The sequence below is a fragment of the Hypanus sabinus genome, chromosome 10 (assembly GCF_030144855.1).
Source record: "Hypanus sabinus isolate sHypSab1 chromosome 10, sHypSab1.hap1, whole genome shotgun sequence".
Classification (NCBI taxonomy): Eukaryota; Metazoa; Chordata; class Chondrichthyes; order Myliobatiformes; family Dasyatidae; genus Hypanus; species Hypanus sabinus.
Genome location: NC_082715.1, coordinates 21,731,047 through 21,755,626, shown reverse-complemented (window position 1 = coordinate 21,755,626; position 24,580 = coordinate 21,731,047). Strand labels below are relative to the sequence as shown.

Below are 24,580 nucleotides of genomic sequence, written 5' to 3'. Positions count from 1 at the left end.
TCCCTAAGGAGCTGCAGCTCCATGCACCTGGCGCAGATGTGGCCTTCTGGGAGGCTGGGAGTCTCCCGGACACACACATCTGACACTCAATACGTAACACCAGCCTAACAGACGTACCTCCAGCCTCTATTCTTCACAAGTAGCCTACCTCGCCTCCACCCATTATCGCAAAGCCCTGACATCACTTTAAAATAGAGATGAGGAGGAAGTTCTTTAGCCAGAGGAATTTATGAAATTCAACGCCACAAACGGCTGTGGAGGCCAAGTCACTGGAATGAGTTGAAGTGGTGGTTGATAGGTTCCTGATCAGTAAGGGTGTCAAACAATATTCCCTCTAATTTTTTTTCACAGCTACACAGATGGCCTGAAAACCATGTGGCACTTTAATTTTCTTTTGTAATATGCATACTTTGAATATTTAAAATGAAAATCGTAAATCACATGCTTTTTGATTTCGTTAATTAATTGAAGGGTATAGGAAAATAACAGTACAACAAAGAAAATCTTTCATGCTTTGTAAACTTTTTCAGGTCTGGCTTTATTGCAACAATGGCTATGTGCATAGGAACATTTCAGTTACTGTGTGGCCATGCACCCACAGGGCTCAGAGCAAACAGCAGCAAAGTCATGGGAAGTAAATAAGTCAGCCATGATGGAATGGTAGAGCAGATTCAATGGGCCAAATGGCCTAATTGTACTCCCATGTCTTATGGTATTATGTCCTGGCATCAGGTGCACAGAAATACTATTGATTTCGGCTCTGAATAATTACTCCTCAGACTGGAGGAAGTCATGCAGTGATATACCCCAAAGCTCAGCACCAGAAGCACTTCCTTTGTTGAATCATACATTGACTTGGACACCATTTTGAAATGTTCAGACATCAAAACCTGGAAATGTATAAAACCTTGTGGGGGGGGGGGGGGGAGAACAATGATAACTTCAAGGATAGAGTCAGGCTGGTGTAATGAGTCGATATGAAGCAGAATGCAGATACAGTAAGCTTGTGTGAAGGAGAGCTCTGGGTAAATGCACTCCTTACACATGTGCAATTAGACACACATACATTAGCGTAGCATTCTGCGGAGTGTGCACTCTTCAGTATCCCCCCCCACCCAGTATATTCTCATAATGGGTTGGTTTTATGGTGCCTTTCCTGCCAGAGACTTCAGAATACTCCCACTTCTTTAGTAATGGGGATGTGTAAATGTGTATGTATTGCTTGCATACTGTATTTAAGCTAGATACATCTGCTTATTTTGTTACATGATTATAATTACATTGTGGGTGCACCATATTCTGATTCATGCGTAGTCTTAAGTTAACTCTGTGGGTAATTAAAGATGGTATGTCCTGGACCATAAAAGACTGTGTCAGTTCTCTCAGTAGCAGGAAGAGAGAGAGATTGAACTGCCAAGGATTCACACTGGGCAAAAATAGTATGGAGCTATTTATTCTGTTTCCCAGGTAAATATTGGCAATTTTCTTTTACTTTTTTCACTAATTTTTGTAAGTTTGATTGTTAACAGACATAGTAAACACCCTTGCATGAGAATGCTAAGCGGCTCCAGCCAATTTTTCCTTCAGTCATAACAGCCTGATCTGATGAAAGAATGAGGCAAGGCAATGTATTATAACGGATACAATTCTAAACAGACGCAGGAACAGAGCAACTTGTGTACATCTACAAAACAGACTGAGTAAGCAATTTAAAAAAATAAGGTATTACCTTGATCATCCAAAAGAACCATTATGCTGTCCTTGTGAGTGTGGCCAAAAAATTGTCCAACAATGATATTGCTGTACTTGCGAAGTATTTGCACCAGTCTTTCGTTGTCCTTCTCCCTAACTGCAGTGGTACTCAGTGAATCTGGCAAGTAACCAGGAGGAACGTGTGCTATGACATAAACCTGGAAGGAAATAAATTTATGGGAATAATCTAATTGGCTGAAAATCAAACCTCTTGACATATTGTATGTATTTATCCATTTTTATTCCAGCATTCTACTTACTTTCTAAGACGCAACAGGCAGTTCAAGTACAGCCATTAAAGACAATAGTCTTTAGAAAGCGTAGTCTTTAAAGGTTACACAAGTCCTGAAGAGTCTCAGCCCGAAATAGAAACATAGAAATCAACACATTACAGGCCCTTTGGCCCACAATGTTGTACTGACCAGGACCATGACCCATTTCTACTCTTGAAACTGTCTAGAATTTCTCTACTGCACAGCCTCTATTAGCCTAAGTTCCACTTAGATTAACAGTCTCTTAAAAGATCCTATTGTATCCGCCTCCACCACCTTTGCTGGCAGTGCATTCCACGCACCCAGCACTCCCTGTGTGAAAAACTTACCTCTGACATCCCCTTGGCACCTACTTCCAAGCACCTTAAAAACTATGTCCCCTCGTGTTAGCCATTTCAGCCCTGGGGAAAAAAGCCTCTGACTATCCACATGATCAATGCCTCTCATCATCTTATACACCTCTATCAGGTCTCCTCTCATCCACCTTTGCTCCAAAGAAATAATACTAAGTTCTCTCAAACTATTCTCATAAAGCATGCTCTCCAATCCAGGCAACATCCTTGTAAATCTCCTCTGCACTCTCTCTATAGTATCCACATCATTCATCTAGCAAGGTGACTAGAATGAAACACAGCACTCCAAGTGGGGTCCGACCAAGGTTTTATATAACTGTAGCATTACCCCACGGCTCTTGAACTCAATCACAGGGTTGATGAAGGCCATCTCACCTTACGCCTTCTCAACAACAGTGACAAGCTGTGCAGCAGCTTTGAGTGTCCTATGGACATGGACCCCAAGATCTTACTGATCCTTCACACTGCCAAGAGTCGTACCATTAATATTATATTCTGTCTTCAAATTTGATGTACCAAAATGAACCACTTCACACTTACCTGAGTTGAACTCCATCTGCCACTTCTCAGCCCAGTTCTGCATCCTATCGATGTCATGCTGCAATCTCTGACAGCCCTCCACACTATCCATAACACTCCTAACTTTTCTGTCATAAGCAAACCTACTAACCCACCCTTTTATTTCCTCATCCAGGTCATTTTTATGTTGACTATCTATTCATTGCTGCAAATGCTGCCTAAACTGCTGAATTCCTCCAGCATTTTGTGTATGGATCTTCAGAGAAGATGTTCTCCAATTATTTTTCACATATCTTCACCATTAATTTTAAAATAGTCAAAAAATCCAAATTTCAGTTTTTATTTATATTGTTTTTCTGTGAAATCATATTTTAGTGTGATAACAGAGCATAAACTGAGTCTAATGCAAAACATGAGTTAATTAAAAAAATCAGTAAATTTACAAGTCACTGTCCGTACGTGTGCATGGGTGGGGGTGGGGGGAAAACAGGCTTTGTTTTGATGTTGTTCTACTGTTCTTGATTGCATTGTGATGGTGGATATCCTTGGGTTGTATTGCTTGTCAATGCAAATGTGCACTGGACTCTATTGTTTCGATGTGCGTTTGATAAATAAATGAATCTGAAATCTGAAGTCTCTGGATTTTATGCAGGGCTTCTCACAAAATTCAGCCCTAACCTTGTGGTAGTCAGAGGATTAAAACAGCTATCAAAGAATAGGAAGTGTACAAATAACTTAATATGCATTTGGAGTTTGGCACAGAGCGATTAATAGTCTGAGATGCTCTCTGAGAGGTTTAGGAAAATATAAGAAAGGATATAGAAAATATCTTTAATCCTGACTGATAAAAGTTGATTTCAAAAAGTGTTGGCTCTCTGGATGATCCAAAATGGAGTAAATGAATGATTCTCTAATTTGAAATGCTCTCAATTTCACTAAGTAGAAGTCTAAACTTAATAAAATTGCTCACAATCTTAGGACTGTAAGTCTCAGAGGTCGAGTAAATAGGAGACAACAAGGCCGTGTCCATCTGGCTATAGTGAGATGAACAAGAGGGTCACAAGGTTCTGAAATCTGAAGCACCAAACAATCTGCTGGAAGAAGTCAACAGCTTGAGCAGAATCTATGGGAGGGGAAAGGAATTACTAACTCTTCAGATCAAATCCATGTATCAGCACTAAAGAGCTTCCTATCAACTGAAACCTGGATGTTGTATTGGCCTTGCTGCAGCTGGGTGACAATGGACAGTAGGTGCAGGAGTAGGCCATTTGGCCCTTCTAGCCAGCACCGCCATTCACTGTGATCATGGCCGATCATACACAATCAATACCCCGTTCCTACCCTCTCCCCATATCCCTTGACCCTGCTATCTATAAGAGCTCTATCTAACTCTCTCTTGAATGCATCCAGAGACTTGGCCTCCAATGCCTGCTGGGGCAGATCATTCCACATATCCACCACTCTCTGGGTGAAAAAGTTTTTCCACATCTCTGTTCTAAATGGCCTACCCCTTATTCTTAAACTGTGGCCTCTAGTTCTGGACTCACCCATCAGCGGGAACATGCTTCCTGCCTCCGGTGTGTCCAATCCCTTAATAATCTTATATGTTTCAATCCGATCCCCTCTCATCCTTCTAAATTCCAGTGTATACAAGCTTCAATCTTTCAACATATGACAGTCCCGCCATTCCGGGAATTAACCTTGTGAACCTACGCTGCACTCACTCAATAGCAAGAATGTCCTTCCTCAAATTTGGAGACCAAAACTGCACACAGTACTCCAGGTGGGGTCTCACCAGGGCCCTGTTCAATCCCAGTATCTTAGTTTTCTACAAATGATTAAGCTGTTTGAAGTCTAAATAAAACTGATACAGTGTATGCAATGGTGTGTACACATGGCCACCCCAAGCAGAAGTGGAGCTGTCTCCAGCTTGTCACGTCCCCTTAGTCACAGGACCTCATGTCAGAATGACCTCATTCTAGATATCAGGATTGGGGGGGGGGGGGGGGGGGGAGGAGATTAGGAAGGAAAGCTATAGGGAGGAAAATGGAGAATCGAGAAAAATATGACAGGATTAGGAGAGATTAGGGAAAAGAAATAAGAGGAAAAAGAAGAAACATTGGAAAAATGGAAGGGAAAGAGACAGGAAGGATTAGAGAAACAGGAATACATTTCTTTACACTTCCTTCTCCTCCATTCACTCTTTCAAAGGTGGACTACACTCATTGCTCTCTCCTTTTCTATGCAACTCCCCAGATGCATTCTACTCCCAATGGCTCAATTGTGAAGATCTATGCCACTTACTTGACCTGCTGCAGTCAACAGACTCCATGTCAAGGTATAAATTTCAAGCTAAACTTTGAAGATTTCACAAACCCTGTGACCTGAACTTGAAGTTTCCCCATGCGTTATGTCACTTACAAAGTGAATACCTCATGGCCACATGGACAGAGAATAGTTTATGAAAAGGTCCTGGGTATTTTTCAAGCAATATACTTTCCCAGTGTAGAAGTCCCAGAAAGGTGCATTGACTAAGACACCAGATTACAGAGTACATAATTAATTTACAAAAATGTAAAGTGCTATACTACATAAAATAAAACCATTAATTCCAGATCATACAGGATTTGTAATGCATTGCTTCAACAATTATCTTTCTTAAGAGTCATAGAAAAGTCCATGCTGAAATATTTAAGTTGCCTAGTTCCATCGACCTGCACTGGGACCATAGCCCTCCATACCCCTCCCGTCCATGTACCTTTCCAAGCTTCTCAAACGTTGAAATCAAGCTTGCATGTACCACTTGCTCTGGTAGCTCATTCCACGCTCTCACACTCCCTCTGAGTGAGGAAGTTTCTCCTCATCTTCCCCTTAAACTTCTCACCTTTCACCCTTAACCCATGACTGTTAGTTGTAGTCCTATCTAACTACAGTGGAAAAAGCCTGCCTACATTTACCTGTCTGCACCCTTGAAGATTCACGAAGATTAAGTCATTGGTTTACCTTCTCCTTGTTCTGTTGGGCTTTCTTCAGTGTCTTTTCTAGCCACTCATATTGTCCTGCAGGATCTGGCAGTCTCTCAGTCACTTCATTTGGACTGTAGTACAAATTTGTATTCAGGCCGATTATCCGGAGACTCTGCTGAGTAGCATTACAATTAAAAACCTGGGTGTAGAAACCACCTACAGGGAAAGTCAAAGTAATTTTATTATCAAAGTACATATATGTCACCATAAACTACCTAGATTCATTTTCTTGCAAACATTTACAGGAAACTAAAGAAAAAACGTTTATGAAAACTCTACATGAACAAAGACTGACAAACAACCAATGTGCAAAGGAAGACAAATTGTGCAAACAAGTGAGTAAATAATACTGAGAACCCGAGTAGTAGAGTCCTTGAAAGTGGGTGAGCAGTTTGTGAAATCAGTTGAGAGTTGGGGGTGAGTGAAGTTATCCATGTTGGTTCAGGAGCCTGTTGGTGTAGGGTAATAATTATTCCTGAACCGAGTGGTGTGGGATCTTAGGCTCCTGTGCTTCCAGTCAGGTGCTAGTAGCAAGAGGAGTACATGGTCTGAATGGGGGGTGGTTCTTGACGACAGATGCTGCTTTCTTGCTTTCTCCATGAAAATGTGCACAATGGTGGAAGGCCTTTGCCTGTGGCAGACTGGGCTGCACCCATTTCCTGTACACTTTTCAGTTCCTGGGCGTCGGCGTTTGTATAATAATGCAGCCTGTGCTGCAAGGAAAGCAAACTCAAAAATGCGCATAGTAACTAAGTAAAATAAAGTTATCTCCAGAAAAGCTTTCATTGACAGATGCAGCATTTTTTAAACGGCAAAGAAATATAACAAAATTATCCTTTAGCACAAATTAATAAAACCCTAATGCGAGTAGAATGAACAGCAATGATATTTTTAGATTAAATCAATTTAGAAAATATTACTGTATATTAGAAAACAAACTACTAGAATTATACATGTAGATAAAAGTAACTGTATCATTTTCCCTTTCTGTCAATGGAAGCTTTAGACTTTGGCCTTGAAGCAAGAAGAGACATTCTTTTGAAACTGTGAGACATCAAAAAAGAATTCCCCAAGTTTTCTTTTTAGCTTTTCTCATACAGGCAGCCTGAAGACCAGGAGTGAGAGCAGGGCAAGTTGCTAGGAGAGGAGAGTTGTGGTTAGGAGGTACAGCATCAGATCACAGTGACAGAACCCCAGGGGAGTAGGACGGTCGTAACCAGTCAGAATGTTCCCTAAAAGGAAGGAGTGTGAAATGTGATGACAGTTTAACCCGAGCATCATAGCTGGGAGTCATTGATTAAACATGCATACTGCTGCTGAATAAATTCCACCAACAGTGCAAAGACGTACCCGTTAGTAGGTTAACTGGTCACTGTAAATTGTCCTGCACTCAGGATCGTGTTAAATAGGTGGGTTGCTGGGTGCAGTAGCTCGCTGGGCCAGAAGGGCCTGTTTTGCACTGTATCTCCACGTAAATAAGTTGAGCCTGCATCTTACAATCTGTGGACACATTCAATACTGTACCATGTTCATTAAAAATGTGTAGAAGGTGTCCTTAAAGTGGAGACAAAACAGGGTAACAAAACTACTGAGAGCATGCTGATCGGGGAGTTACTGGATGGCCTGTTGGACCCGGAAAGAACACTTTTGCTCCTTCTGGGCTGTAAATAAGACATAAGCACACTTAACTCATGCATTAGGCAGTTTACTTTCTGCTCCTATCAGTGCTGGATTTTCCCAGAACTGGTAACATACCAAAGTCTAATACTGGCTGTTAAAATTATATCATCATTTTCTCTTAACTATGGCTTCTCCTATTTCACAGAAGATAGGTTCTCCAATCCTTTCTGCTGTACAGCCTGCATTTGTACTTTCACTCACATAGCTCTCAGCCAGAACAAGGTCTCCAATTAATTTTGTTGCGTTCAGTGCTCACAGCTTGGTCTACCGTACACCGGAGAGACCAAGTGTAAATTGGGTGATCGCAGCACATACTCTGCAAGAGTGAGCTTGAACCCCAGATGCCTGTCCTTTAACTCTCCTTCCCATTCCCACTCTGTCTGCATGCTTCCAGTAGTTCCCGGGCTGTTCAGAAATCTTGACGATTTGGTCGCTGTCTCACCAGGTAATGCTTGCTGCATCCGTACCTACTCAAGGGCCCTGGTGCCTGCACTCCCTTTCAAATGATCTGGTTCACTGGACAATTTATTGGCATTTTGTGTAACCTTTTTATTTTGGTAATTGGTTTATTGTCAGATACACCAAGATAAAACGAAAAACTTTTTTTGCATGCTATGCAAACAGAGCAGTCCAAACACAAGCATATCGACGTAACACAAAGGGAAAGACAATAACAGAAAGTGAAATATTGTGTTATAGTTACAGAGAGAGTGGAAGTAAAGTGTACAAGGAAAGTAACACAAACAGAAGAAAATCTGCAAATGCTGGAATTCTGAGCAACACACACAAAATGCTGGAGGAGCTCAGCAGGCCAGGCAGCATCAATGCAAAACAGTAAACAGTCAACAGTTCAGGCTGAGACCCTTCAGCAGGACTGGAGAAAGAAAGATGAGGAGTAGAGATAAAAGGTGAGGGGAGGGGAGGGAGAAACACAAAGTGATAGGTGAAGCCGGGAGATGGGGAGGGGTGAAGTAAAGAGCTGGGAAGTTGATTGGTGAAAGAGATAGAGGGCTGGAGAAGGGGGAGTATGATAGGAAAGAACAGAAGGCCATGGAAGAAAGAAAAGGGGGGTGGGGAGGAGGAGCAGCAGAGGGAGGTGATAGGCAGGCAAGGAGATAAGGCGAGAGAGGGAAAAGGTAATGGGGAATGGTGAAGGGAGGAGGGGACATAACCGGAAGTTTAAGGAATCAAAGTTCAAGCCATCAGATTGGTGGCTACCCAGATGGAATACAAGGTGCTGTTCCTTCCTTCAATCCCAGTGTGGCCCCTTTGTGATAGTAGAAGCGGCCATGCATGGACATATCGAGTGGGAATGGGAAATGAAATTAAAATGAGTGGCCACTGGGAGATCCCACTTGTTCTGGTGGACAGAGTGTAGGTGCTCAGTGAAGCAGTCTCCCAATCTGCCTCAGGTCTCACTGACATACAGGAGGCCACACCAGGAGCAGTGACCCCAGCAGACACACAGGTGGTGTTGACTCACCTGGAAGGACTGTTTAGGGCCCAGAGTGGCAGGAAGGGAAGAGGTGTAGGGGCAGGTGAAGCACTTGTTCCGCTTGCAAGGATAAGTGTCAGGGGGGAAATCGGTGGGGAGGGACGAATAGACAAGGGAGTGGTGTAGGGAGTGATCCCTGCGTGGCAGAAGTTGCAGAGAATTATGAGCTGGACGCCCAGGCTGGTGGAAAGATAGGTGAGGACAAGAGGAACCCTATACCTATTAGGGTGATGGGAGGATGGGATAAGAGCAGACATGCATGAAATGGAAGCGATGCAGTTGAGGGCAGCATTGATGGTGGAGGAAAGGAGGCCCCTTTCTTTGGAGGAGGACATCTTCTTTGTTCTGAAATGAAAAGCCTCATCCCGAGAGCAGATACGGTAGAAATGGAGGAATCGAGAGAAGGGGATGGCATTTTTACAAGTAACTGGGTGGGAAAAGATACAGTCCAGGTAGCTGTGAGAGTCTGTGGGCTTATAAGGGAAGCAACGCATTTCCCTTTTCACTAATGTGTGTGTGTGTGTTGATCTGGATTTCCAGTATGTGCAGATTCTCTTCTGTTTAGAGAAGTGCAGAGCACATTCTGGAGGTCAGAGTCCTGACCTGGGTTTGGTGTCCTGTCTGTGTATGTGTGGGTGGGAAAGGGCTTGCTTTGCTGTGGTTGCTTGCTGCATGATAGGGGAGTGTTGTTCTGCTGAACACTATGGGCATGCTCTGTTGGTGTTGGAATTGCTGTGACACTTGTGGGCTGTGCACATCCTCAGATTGTGTTGGCTGTTAACGCAAACAATGCATTTCACTGTATGCTTTAATGTACCTAACCTAATCAAATCTAAGAGCAAGGTGCAAGAGTGATGACAAGGTAGATTGAGAGATCGAGGGTGTATCTTTATCATACAAAGATTCAAACTTTCAAAGTACATCTATTATCAAAATATGTATACAAAATACAACTCTGTGATTTGTCCTCCTGCAGGCAGCCACGAAACACACACAGACCATGGAACCCGTTCAAGAAAGCATCAAACACGCAACGTGCGAAAAAGAACAGATTGTGCAAACAGCAAAAAGTGAGCGGGCAACAGATAGAATATCAAACATCAAACCAGAACTCCAGTAGTATTCAGGTTAGTTCTAATTAGCACAATATAACATAATCAAATTCATTGTTATGCTTATCTTGTACTGAAGAGAAATTAATTGGTAAGGTTTAAGTCATAATTCCAAGTTATAACAAGCATGAGAAAAGTAGGGTGGGGTGGGAGCTTTTAAATTCAACACAGCTGGATCCCATCCCTGAGTGTCCACAAACTCCACTGTCATGGAATACTTCAAAGCAAATTCCAAGATAAGGTACTACACTATGATTTTGAGTGAGTGTAAATAAATATGGAATATAAATCTGAAGAGAAGCAAGAACATTAAAACCCACACACAAGAGACCCCATCACTTCAGCTCTTGCTAACACACAATATAATTTAAGCTTTCAATCAAGCAATTGAATAGGAAGTTGGAAATGGCTATCCTATTGATTTAATATCTGCTTACTAATTGAACTAATTTGTTTCAGTACGTTACACAAATAAGCCAAGCAACGTTAGCCAATTACTTAAGACATACTATCATTGCAAATTAATTGATTTAGACAGGTGCTCTGCACTGTGTGCTTTTACATATTACAAATCAAATCTGATTCATGCAGACTTCATTGAATTTGCAAGGTTCAAGATTAAATTAATTTTGATACAAGCAAATGAACATGGGCAATTTTAAGAAGCAAAATAGAAAACATGCTTTAATTATTAGCTTTTCTCCATCCAATTGAAACATTACATGCAATAGTTTTACCTTGGAGTAAATCCAAAACTGTAACAAAAAAAAAATCCTGGATGCTCTCAGCAGCTCAAACATCGCCCTTGGGATGAGAAACAGAGCTAACAGTTCAACTAGAGAATTTCTCATCAGAAATGCAGAAGAGGAAAGAGTGAAGCAGAATGGTAGTGGTAATGGCTATGATCAGGTACAGAGCTCAGTTGTCAAGATAACAACTACGTTAAAAGCCAGCAGCTAAGAGACACAAGAAAGGTAAAAAAAAAACACAAAAAATAGTAAACTTAACCTGAGCCATCCTGGCTCTGTATCTAACTCACATCAGGGTCCTTATCCCTTGGTGTTCCTTAACTCTTCCCACAAAGATTCTACATCCTCCAATCCTATGTCACCCCTTTGATTTTACTTTTATTTTATTTTGATTTTATTTTATTTTTTACCAACAGAGACACTACCTACCTACCTGCCTGTCCTTTTGATGCAATGTATCCTTGGATGTTAAGTTCCCAACTATGATTCAGCCATGTCTCAGTGATGTCTACAACATCATATCTGCCAATCTCTAACTGTGCTACAAGATCATCTACTTTATTCCATATACTGTATGCACTGAAATGTAACACTTTCAGTCCTGTATTCATCATCGTTTTCGCTTTTGCCCCCACATTACACTTCACCTCATTTCATAGTCTGTAATTTTGCCCTATCATCTACCTGTCCTTCCTCAAAGTTCCATTATACAATGCATCTACATGTATACCAATTGACCCATTCTCAGCCCTATCACTCCAGTTCCCATATAACTTAGGTAAACCCTCCTGAGTAGCTTAAACAAACCTGCCACAAGGTTAATGATTCCCCTTTGGGTTCAGGTATAAGCAGTCATTTTTGTATAGGTCATACCTTCTCTAGAAGAGATCCCAATGATCCAGAAATCTGAAACCCTACGCCCTGCACTAGTTTCACAGCCACTCATTCATCCTATTCCTGCCTGGGCAAGCACATGCAAGTGGGAGTAATCCAGAGATTACTACCTTGGAAGTCCTGCTCTTAGGCCTCTTTCTTAAGTCCCTATACTTTGTCCTCCTTTCTAGCTATGTTATCGGTGCCAATGTGCACCACGACTTCTGGCTGCTCATCCTCCCTCTTGAGAATCTTCTGCAGTCACTCGGAGACATCCTGAACCCTGGCACCTGGGAGGCAACACACCATCCTGGCTTCTCTATCGGAGCCACAGAATCGGCTGTCCTTCCCCCTAACTATCAAGTCTCCTATCACTACGACTCTGCCCAACTTTACCCTTCCCCGTTGAGCTTCCTAGCCGGCCACAGTGCCGCTGGCCTGCCTGCCCCTGCCGCGCCCTGGTAGCTCCTTCCACCCAACCACACCCCGGCAGTATTCAAAGGGGTACACTTGTTCCGCGATGAATGGGCACAGAGGAACCCTGCACTGACAGCCTAATCCCCTCACTTCTCCTGGTCACCCATCTACCGTCTTAAGCCTGCCCTCTGGGTACGACCGCCTCAGTGAATGACTGATCTACGAGGTTCTCAGCCACCCAGGTGGTCCTGCATGCATCCAGCTCCAGCTCCTTGTCAGTCAGAAGCTGAAGCTGGGTGCAGTATTCAATTTTCAATTCACCTTTTAAATTCATTTGAAAATACACACCTCCAAGTTCAAGTAAGCTTCCATCCCACTGTTACATAACAAACCTTTCCATCTTCCTTGCTATGGCCCTTGCACTATTCTTCTGCCTGCACTTTCTCTAAGTGTAACACTTTATTCCACAGTCTGTAACTGTTTTTTTCCATTGTGCTTCCTCAATGTACTTGTGTTTGGAATGACTTGGAATGACGTGCAAAATTAAAGCTTTTCACTGCATCGTAGTACATAACAGCAGATGATATAGGAGCAGAATTAGACCATATGGTCCATCAATTCTGCTCTGCTGTTTCACCATGGCTGATACTGTGAAATCTGAAACAATAAGGCAGGTCAGGGAATAGTCAGTCAAATCAGTACTAATGCTTCTGGTCCAACACCCTTCATGATAGCTGAGAAACAGAAAAAGTTTTAGTTGCAGAGAGGATGAGGAAGTGATGGGTAGGACAGAGAGCACAGCACTTCTTGAGTATGCAGGACAAATGTTGCCCAGGTGATCCCAACGTTTACAGTATTTTAATGAGGGCAGTTACAGCGAGAAATGAGATAAAGTTTAAGTGGCAAAATACAGGTCAGAATGCTGCAGCAAATGTAATGAAAGCTGAGTGCTCCTAACTTCCTCTTACCTTGGACAACTTATCTTCCGTCTCCAATCACTCTCTCCAAATCAAACCTGTAGTTATGAGAACATACAGGGGCACAGCTTGGGCCCCCACTGGACTTGCGAACTCAGGCAGTGGCCTGCAATTAATGGACCAGCTGCGAACTCGTTTTCTCGAACTTTAGTTCTGAATGTCATTTTCTTACTTTTTATGGTTTGTGTGATTCAGTTTTTTTTTGTACATTGAGTGTTTGATGGTCTTTTTCTAATGAGTTGAATTTTGGGTTTCTTTGTTATGTAGCTGCCTGTAAGGAGACGAATCTCAAAGTTTCCTATAGTATACTGTACATACTTCAATAATAAATGTACTTTGAACTTTATTTCAGTCCTATTCAAGCATTTAAAGATCGCATGGATGAACTACAACAATTATTCATCCCAGTTTGGCAAAAGAATAAACCAGGGAAGGCAGTGCACCCGTGGCTGACAAGGGAAATTAGGGATAGTATCAAGTACAAAGAAGAGACATAATAATTAGCCAGAAAAAGCAGCACACCTGAGGACTGGGAGAAATTCAGAGTCCAGCAGAGGAGGACAAAGGGCTTAATTAGGAAAGGGAAAAAAGATTATGAGAGAAAGCTGGCAGGGAACATAAAAACTGACTGTAAAAGCTTTTATAGATATGTGAAAAGAAAAAGATTCATTAAGATAAATGTAGGTCCCTTACAGTCAGAAACAGGTGCATTGATCATGGGCAACAAGGACATGGCAGACCAATTGAATAACTACCTTGGTTCTGTCTTCACTAAGGAGGACATAAATAATCTTCCGGAAATAGTAGGGGACCAAAGGTCTAGTGAGATGGAGGAACTGAGGGAAATACATGTTAGTAGGGAAGTGGTGTTAGGTAAATTGAAGGGATTAAAGTCAGATAAATCCCAGGGCCAGATGGTCTGCATCCCAGAGTGCTTAAGGAAGTAACCCAAGAAATAGTGGATGCATTAGTGATAATTTTTCAAAACTCTTTAGATTCTGGATTAGTTCCTGAGGATTGGAGGGTGGCTAATGTAAGCTCACTTTTTAAAAAAGGAGGGAGAGAGAAACCGGGGAACTATAGATTGGTTAGCCTGACATCGGTGATGGGGAAAATGCTAGAGTCAGTTATCAAAGATGTGATAACAGCACATTTGGAAAGCAGTGAAATCATTGGACAAAGTCAGCATGGATTTGTGAAAGGAAAATCATGTCTGACGAATCTTATAGAATTTTTTGAAGGTGTAACTAGCAGAGTGGATCAGGGAGAACCAGTGGATGTGGTATATTTGGATTTTCAAAAGGCTTTTGACAAGGTCCCACACAGGAGATTAGTGTGCAAACTTAAAGCACATGGTATTGGGGGTATGGTATTGATGTGGATAGAGAACTGGTTGGCAGACAGGAAGTAAAGAGTGGGAATAAACGGGACCTTTTCAGAATGGCAGGCAGTGACCAGTGGGGTACCGCAAGGCTCAGTGCTGGGACACCAGTTGTTTACAATATATATTAATGATGTAGACGAGGGAATTAAATGCAGCATCTCCAAGTTTGCGGATGACACAAAGGTGGGTGGCAGTGTTAGCTGTGAGGAGGATGCTAAGAGGATGCAGGGTGACTTGGATAGGTTAGGTGAGTGGGCAAATTCATGACAGATGCAATTTAATGTGGATAAATGTGAGGTTATCCACTTTGGTTGCAAGAACAGGAAAACAGATTATTATCTGAATGGTGGCTGATTAGGAAAAGGGGAGGTGCAACGAGACCTGGGTGTCATTGTACACCAGTCATTGAAAGTGGGCATGCAGGTACAGCAGGCGGTGTAAAAGGCAAATGGTATGTTGGCAAGAGGATTTGAGTACAGGAGCAGGGAGGTTCTACTGCAGTTGTACAAGGCCTTGGTGAGACCACACCTGGAGTATTGTGTGCAGTTTTGGTCCCCTAATCTGAGGAAAGACATTCTTGCCATAGAGGGAGTACAAAGAAGGTTCACCAGATTGATTCCTGGGATGGCAAGACTTTCATATGAAGAAAGACTGGATCAAATGGGCTTATACTTGCTGGAATTTAGAAGATTGAGGAGGGATCTTATTGAAACGTATAAAATTGTAAAGGGATTGGACAGGCTAGATGCAGGAAGATTGTTTCCGACGTTGGGGAAGTCCGGAACGAGGGGTCACAGCTTAAGGATAAACGGGAAGCCTTTTAGGACCGAGATGAGGAAAATCTTCTTCACACAGAGAGTGGTGAATCTGTGGAATTCTCTGCCACAGGAAACAGTTGAGGCCAGTTCATTGGCTATATTTAAGAGGGAGTTAGATATGGCCCTTGTGGCTAAAGGGATCAGGGAGTATGGAGAAAAGGCAGATACAGGGTTGTGAGCTGGATGATCAGCCATGATCATACTGAATGGCCTATTCCTGCACCTATTTTCTATGTTTCTATGCCTCCTACCCAGGCTTGATTTCCCTTCTGTAATGATGCTGTTTCATTCTTTCAGCTTCTCAGTTTCTAATTGGTTTGCTCTGATGACAGGAAGTTCCACACCAGGGCTTCAAGATGTTTTCTTGTCTCTGGTAACCATTAGTTCCTTTCCTTACAGTAGATAGGGCATTTTCTTTATAACTCTACTTTCTGCACCCCTGCTCTCATCCCAATTAGAACTAGGATAAAGTTCCACTAAGTTCAGGAATGGCTACTTTCCTACACCCATCATGTTCTTGATCCTACTTGCCTACTCTAACACTACCACAGCAATGGAACACCATGATCCACTTAGAAATGTAGAAACCCGACACCATAATACAGGCCCTTCAGCCCACAAAGCTGTGCCGAACATGTCCCTACCTTAGAAATTACTAGGCTTACCCATAAAAGGCCCTATTGTTTCCGCCTCCGTCTCTGGCATCGGCAGCCATTCCATGCACTTACCACTCTGCGTAAAAAAAAAACTTACCCCTGACATCTCCTCTGTTCCTACTTCCAAGCATCTTAAAACTATGCCCTCTCATGCTAGCCATTTCAGCCCTGGGAAAATGCCTCTGACTATCCACATGATCAATACCTCTCATTATCTTGTACACCTCTTATCCTCCCTCAGTCCAAGGAGAAAAGGCCAAGTTCACTCAAGCTGTTCTCATAAAGCAAACTCCCTAATCCAGACAACATCCTTATAAATCTCCTCTGCACCCTTTCTATGGTTTCCACATCCTTCCTGTAGTGAGGCAACCAGAATTGAGCACAGTACTCCAAGTGGGGTCTGACCAGGGTCCTATATAGCTGAAATATTACCTCTCAGCTCTTAAACTCAATCCCACGATTGATGAAGGCCAATGCACCGTATGCCTTCTTAACCACAGAGTCAACCTGCACAGCAGCTTTGAGTGTCCTATGGACTCGGACCCCGAGATCCCTCTGATCCTCCACACTGCCAAGAGTCTTGCCATTAATACTGTATTCTGCCATCATACTTGACCTACCAAAATGAAACACTTCACACTTTCTGGGTTGAACTCCATCTGTCACTTCTCAGCCCAGTTTTGCATCCTATCAATGTCCCACCGTAACCTCTGACAGCCCTCCACACTATCCACAACACCTCCTTTGTCTCATCAGCAAATTTACTAACCCATTCCTCCACTTCCTCATCCAGGTCATTTATAAAAATCACAAAGAGTAGTGGTCCCAGAACAGATCCCTGAGGCACACCACTGGTCACCGGCCTCCATACACTTCTTGCACTACTCTAGAAATATCTTCAATACATCTTAGTTTTTACAGTAGGATCTTGTTTTTTTTTAAAACTTTATTTAACAAACACATATCTACAAACAAGCATCGGCTATCAGTCCACAGTTCACTGCACAATGGTAAATACCTATGTTAACAATACCGGGGTAGAGAGAGTAGGAGCAACAGAAAGCAGGAACAAAGAGCACATACATACAATTACATACAAACACAAACATACACATGGTCTACATACTTTACATCACCCCCAATGTGCATTTACATCTATTTTATATAAAATCACAGTCCTCAGTAAATCAACTGAAGTCCTACATTTTACCAGGGCCCTGTATGGGCTTTCACTGTATGGATCTTATTTGTTTAAGATTTTTTCCACTGTATGGTCTAATTTTATGTGTAATCTATGCATAAGTTATATTCTTCTGTTATTTGTAGTGATGTTCCTGTGATGTTGCTGCAAGTTTTTCCATTGTACTATACCTTACCGTACTTTTGCATATAGAAATAGACAACATGACTCATTCTTTCCTTCCACCCGCCATCCACTGTGATTTACATAACGTGCACCACATGTATCTCCCACTCCTCTCTCCTCCAGGACTCTGAAGGTACCTTTCGCGTGACTCCCTGGTCCAGTCTTCCATTTCTACCAACCACTCTATTTCTCACATCGCCATCACTTCATACCCACAACTGAAGATGCTGCTACATATGCACCTTTTATTTCTTCTGTTTCCGCCATCCAGGTACACAAGCAGGCCATCCAAATGAAGCATTAGTTCACCTACACTTATGACAATTTACAGTACGCTTTTGGTACTCCTATTGTGCTCACCTCTACACTGGAGAAACCAAATACCAACTGGAATATTACTTAGCAGAACACCTCCATTCAGTCCACAGGAATAACTTCAAGCTTCTCGTCACCTTAACTCTCCATCTCATTTCCACAATGACATCATCAGATCACCATATTGATTCATCAAGCTCCAACATATGGTTAAGGTAAAGCACTTTGTCATCTGTCAGGAGATGGTGCAACCCTTGGGACAAAGTGGACCCCAAGATGGTGTTGTCGAGGCACATGATATTTTGTAGGCGTCCAACAAAACTACAACCTATTCTACTAAATATACTTTTTCTGGACAACAATCACTGCAATCCGCAGCCTGTAATTTCCACTGGGAGTTGTGCTTTCAAACCATTGTATGATCTGGCATTTTTGCAGTATCCTTCAGGATTTGGCAAATTGGACACTCAAGAAAATAGGCATTCAATTGCTGGAGTGGACTTGGGCTGGGACTGAATCTTCAGGCCAGACTGAAGCAGAGGGGTCCAGGCCCAAGAGTGGATAATGAACCATTGTTTGGCTGAGCCAGATTTAAAGGATTAAAGCGTCGAGGCAGAGGGTGGAGGATGAACTGGTGTTCAGCTTACTACTCCGGGCGGCTTTATTCAACCTCAACACGGAACAGAGTCTGTAGCTGCTGCCTGCAGCCATTGACACTCGCCTCAGCGCTAAACCTAGATCTGTAGCTGCGGCCTGCAGCCATCGACACTCGCCTCAGCGCTAAACCTGGCTCTGTAGCTGCGGCCTGCAGCCATCGACACTCGCCTCAGCGCTAAACCTGACTCTGTAGCTGTGGCCTCAGCAAAGCAAATTCCTGGACTGGCTGCCGCATTTAGCCAGCTCTGTTGCTGTGCACTCACTTTCGGAGATTCTGCAGTTCCTGTTCTGTGTGTTATTTGTGTTTTTTACTGTTTGCACAATGTGTTCTTTTTCACACATCAGATGTTTGACAGCTTTGCGGTGTGGGTTTTTCAAGGATTCTATTGTGTTTTTTGTTTTGTGGCTGCCTGCAAGAAGATGAATCTCAAGGTTTTATATGGTATAAATAATTTGATAATAAATTTGAAATATAAACTTGTTGACTTTGACCTAATATTGATGATATTCAGCTAACCAAAATCTTTTCTTTCTGTTTTCTGTCTCTCTTTGAAAGCTAGTTTTTAAATTAATTAATTTGATAACTAATGTCTCTCATCTCAGACGTCCCTTCTGTTCTCTCCACATGTCCCTCACTCTGTAAATTAAAGCAGACTTCTCTTCTCACTTCCCTATTTCTGCTAACTTAAGCAGTGATATCCCAACATTCTCTACTTTTTGACCTTTTACCTTTTAGCAGGGTAGTACGTGCTTCGGACGTCAACCACTGTTTCCACATATCCGCTGCAGCGACGTAAACTTCGCTCACGTTAACTGGAAGCTGGTCCTAACAACAAAAAGACACCATCGTTTAAAAGACAGACTTATCACACGTACATGGACACTTGCACTGAAATGTGTTGTTTGCATCAACATCCAACACAGCCTACAAGTGTCGCCACACATTTCAGTGCCAACACTGTATGACCACAGGGCTTGGCAGAACAACACAGAACACAACAAGCAACAAAACAACAGCAAAACAAGCCCCTTTCCTCCCTGCCACCTACACACACCGACAGTTTTCCAACTGCAGGACTGGCTTTCGGGCCTCCAGTCTCTGGACTGCGACTTCCCGTCTTACAAATTTTGATCTTCAAACACAAAAAAAATCTGCAGAAGCTGGAAAGCCAAAGCAACACACATAAACTGCTGAAGGATCTCAGCAGGCCAGGCAGTATCTGAGCGTAAACAGTCGACTCTTTGTGCAGAGACCCTTCATCAGGACCTCTGACTGACCAGACCTCGTGCTTTCTGCTCGCATGGATATCCGATCCCGCAACAGATAAACTTAGGAAGTGCGTTTTCAAAGTAAATTGTGGTTTTGTTTTCACTTCTGTTGTTCAGCTCTTTTACTCAAACTGCTGATTTTTTTTTCCAGCATATATTTCAATTTAAAATTCTTCTTCAGAGATGACAAATTGCTTGGAAGACAGCACACCCGCGCGATTGTTCACACACCTGCGCAATTGGGCAGAACCTTCTGATTTAACATGGCCTGCTGCAAAGCTGAAGATATCCTCAGTCTACTGTCCATTAAGAAAATCTGTAGGTGTTACTATAATTCAAACCAATTAGTTGCATGCAGAATTGTGTTTTGCAGCTTTTTTGTTCTTATTCAAGCCAACAAAAGTGAATGGAATATGTCCATATAAGATATCCGTGACCAGGCCCCAGAATGCATTGACGTGACTGAATCGATATTTGAGCAATGACTTAATTGGCGAGCCAAATTGGAAAGGTCGGGTATAGGGCAAATCGAGGCGGCAGAGTGCAGATCATATCGAAGCAACTGAACCCATTGCTTGGATGATGAGTTAATCACTGGGCTAGATAGAAAAAGTCAGGGTTTCGGGGCCTGAGACGAAGGTTTAGCTCGCTGCTCTGTGACATTTACTCAACTCTCAGGGTCTGTGGACGGGCTCTCTTTGTGAACTTCAACTCAGAAAGCAACTTGTTTACTTTCATTGGCAGAGGAGAAGGGTCTCGGCCTGAAACGTCGACAGTGCTTCTCCCTATAGATGCTGCCTGGCCTGCTGCGTTCCACCAGCATTTTGTGTGTGTTGTTTACTTTTACTTTTTGCATTATTTGCTGTTGTTTTTTTCTTTCTGCACGTTGGGTGTTTGACGGTTTTCCTTTCTTTAAAAAAATAAGTTCTTTCGGATTTCTTTGTTTAGTGGCTGCCTGTAAGGAGACGAATCTCCAGGATGTATAATGTATACATAGTTTGATAATAAATGCACTTTGAACTTGAATTCTTAAAGTTCTAGATCAGTGTTTCCCAACCGTTTTTAGCCCAGCACCCTCACACTTGCCAAAGCCCATCTCAGGCACAATGTACACTCCGGCACCCCCCAGCGTAAAAACATGTCTACCATATACTAAAATGAGAAAAACAATTCTGCTTTAAATTTTTGGTGGTATAAACTAGGTTTAAAGACAATACATCTGTACTGCACAGCAGCTTTGATATTAATATGATTCTTGTGGTTGGTGGTTTTTAGCAGGAGTTGAAATATCTGGTTCAAGTTATGACCGCAAAAGCCTTGAATCCCCATGTGCAACAATGCCCAAGCGGTTTCGGTTATTTGTGTGTATGTAGTTCACTACACTGATGCCTCTTTCAACAAGGTAGGAGGATGGAAATGTAACGAAAAGCAGGTTGGCTCATTGCCAAAAAAACAGGCAACTTTGTATGACAGTGTAACCACATACCACAAAACCTGACATTTCTGAAAAGCACTTTTGCTTCTTCCACATTCTGAATTTTGATAACTTCTTGCAAACTCTCTTCCTGTTCTTTCACCTTGTAAGCAAATGGGTTAATTCCCCAGGTTGGAATTTCCAGATGCTCAAATCCTTGAATCAATTCTGAAAATCCTCTTTCAGTGACTGAAAGTGTAAGTAGTACTCCTGCAAATCATCATCTGTGAAAGAGAGTGACATGCTTTCCATGCAAAGAAACTGCAAGAATATTCCTCTCCCAATGTTTTGCTTAAATATTTCCAATTTTCCTATAGAAGTGGACACTGCGCTTTTTGTCCAAATTAAACTGACATTCTCACCCTGCAGTTTTATATTTAGAATGTTCGTTTTGTCATACAGATCCACTAGGTATGCCACATCTCCATGTAGAAGTTCAATCTTGTTTCCCAAGCTCCTATTGACTTTGAGCAAAAATTCAACCACAGTGACAAAAAGATCAAAGAAACATTTTAAGCAGCAGCCTCTTGATAGCCAACACACTTCTGTGTGAACAAGCAAGCATTCAAACTCTTCTTTGATATCTTGGCATAACTGGCAAATATTCTGCTATTTAATGGACAAGCTTTAATTCTGTGGATAGCAGATATTACAAGAATCGTGCTTGAAAAAGTCGCTAGCTGAGGTTTTTGGCTGTGAGATATTGACGATGATACACAATGGATTATATACAAACTTGGAATTTATTTTTTCATAAATGCCACTAAACCAGCATGGCAACCAGTCAAATACAATGCTCCATCTGTTGCACAAGGAATCATGTTCCGAATTGGAATACTTTTATCTCAATATACATTTTGAGCTTGTCATAGATTGATTCTCTGTTGATATTTGTTTTTAACTTTTTACAAGAGAATCTCTTCATAAACTTCTCCATTATTGATTAAACATATTCATGCCTCATTGTCTCGCACAGTTGACTCATCCAGTTGTATCCCAAATTCTGTTTTTTGTAGCTCTGTGCATAGTTGATACTCAATGTCTTCACTTATTTCATCAATATGACAAGATACAGAGTTATTACTCAGAGGAATTAATTTTAAAATACTGGTATCCATCTTGGGAACAGTGGTGAACTCTTCCGATACAGCAGGCATTATTAATTTTCATCGATTATATGAGATTTTCCACTCTTGGCTATCAGTTTGGAAATATGATAAGAAGCAATGAGACCATAATCAAGGTCATTTTTAACTCTCTTGGCAAATGACCCAAGTGTGCAAGTGCTTTTAAAATGCTTCTTTCATCTTCTGGAACTGAGTAATACGATAAGTAGCCTTTTCAGGATTTCTTTTCCAGAAGTTTTCCTGCAATCTTGATGGTGTCATGGCTTCATTGGACAGTGGGGCATTACAAATAAGACACATGGGGTGTCATTGATCTGACAGGCACAGAATAAAACCATACTCCAGGTATGCAACATTGTATTGACACACGTTCTGTAGTTACTGATTCTTAGCAGGATTAGAATTCAAGGCTTTACCACCTTTGTAGAATCCACACCATATGTATTTATCTATTATTTATGGGACTAAATTAAAATATTAAAAAAACACAAATTGGGAATGCCTATCGGATATTGACGACGGTAGTGAGTTGGGACAGTTGGAATGATGGTAGCAGCACGCAAAGGAACAGACGAAGATGAAGAGAATGACAACAGCGAAAATTTTATTGACAAGGATTCAGATTGGACTCTAGATGTCAGTTGGGATAGAGCTGGTGTTTGGCAAGCTACCTTTATACTACTCCAGGTAGCGGGACTGACCAATCACGCAACGTCTCATAATTATTGTGCCATAGTTAGGGTGCCACTTACTGCACCCCCCCCCCAAGAATCCTGAATGCCCCCCAACAAATTATATTCCCCCTAACATCCCCTTAGCACACATAATCATCCCCTTGGGAGGTGGTACTGGACCTGTTGGGAATCACTATTCTAGATTATCTAATTAGGGTGCCTAAGACTTTTGCAGAGTCCTGTACTTGCCTACATGGAGTAGAGAGCGAGTCTGTAAATCTGGCGTGAGCAAAGAATGCTGAGGATGGAGCACTGCAGGAGGGGTGTGGGACTGATGGCAGAGGAGAAGTCCTGGGGCAGGGTCTGCAGACACATCCAGCCCTGAGACACCAGGCAAGGTCATTTGATCCCAGACAATTGGTTTATTGATCATTATAGAATATATCTCTGGTGCTTCCTGCTCCCTCCCTTCTCCCTTCCCCTTTTTCCAACCATGATTTCCTTTTCCCTGATCTCTTCCCTCACTCTAGATTCACAACAGATTCAGGTTTATCATCACTCGCATACTGATTGTAATAAAATTTGTTTTTCTTTGCAGTAGCAGTACAGTGCAATGCATAAAATTACAAACCTGTGCAAAAGTCTTAAGCATCCTAGTTCATGTTCCTAAGACTTTTGCACAGTACTGTAAACACCATATTTTTCCTACAGTTAACAAAAATAATGCTGCTACCTGTGGCCAGTAGTCATGGTTTCCCAACACAGGAAAAACTTGTAGATCTTTGAAGTGATCCTGAATAGTCCGTGTCATATTGTGGAGGATGTCAATCACAATCCTTGTAGAGAGCTTTGCAGCTGGCACGTGAGGGGGACTATCCCTGTTTTAAAGAAAACTAAATGAGTGTAAACAGGTATTGGAAACACTGACATAACCACAAAAGTTTCTGCAGATGCTGGAAATCCAGAGTAACACACACAGAATGCCGGAAGAACTCAGCAGGTCGGGCAGCATTGACGTTGAGGAATAAAAAGTTGACATTTCAGGCCAAGACCCTTCACCAGTCCGAAACGTTGAGCCTTTATTCCTCTCCAGAGATAATGGCTGACCTGGTGCGTTCCTCCAGCATCTTGTTTGTGTTACATGGAAAACATTGAGCCCAACTGCCTTGCTAATCCACCTTTATGGAAATCATTACAACTTAATGCTCTTTCCATTGGCCAACTAAAAGAACATAGATGATGACCATTCAGTCCATTGATTTTTTTTTTGAAAATAATCCAGCTTGCCTCATTTCTTACCCTTTCTCCACATACAGAGTATTTTCTGCTGTTCACGATGCAAAGACATGCAGCTGAGAAATAGTTGTTCAATTTCAGGAATCATGCACTTACTGGTGACCTGTCCTATGGATCATCGGGGGTGGAGGGAGAAAAGAATTAAGAACATTGGCATCTGTGATTCAAGGTGATACTTGGATGGGGTAAGAATATTCTCATTTATTTAAATTTCTTAACCTTAGTCCCAGTCACTAAATGCTATTCCACTATTTTTTTCCAAATTTGGCAGTAGAAATGAGTGTTTAAGTGTTGGGGTCCAATAAATATTTCAACTAAA

General features: G+C 42.1%; 1 protein-coding gene across 1 annotated transcript in view; it reads right to left on the bottom strand.

Moving 5' to 3' along the window:
- smpdl3a (sphingomyelin phosphodiesterase acid like 3A) overlaps window positions 1–24,580 on the bottom strand; it is a 53,673-nt gene that overhangs the window by 12,474 nt on the left and 16,619 nt on the right. The window contains exons 3-6 of the mRNA XM_059981493.1: window positions 23,699–23,843; window positions 19,151–19,247; window positions 5,900–6,078; window positions 1,730–1,910 (exon numbers count right to left, since the gene is read on the bottom strand). Coding sequence (XP_059837476.1) covers window positions 1,730–1,910; window positions 5,900–6,078; window positions 19,151–19,247; window positions 23,699–23,843 — 602 coding nt within the window. The remainder of the gene's footprint in view (window positions 1–1,729; window positions 1,911–5,899; window positions 6,079–19,150; window positions 19,248–23,698; window positions 23,844–24,580) is intronic.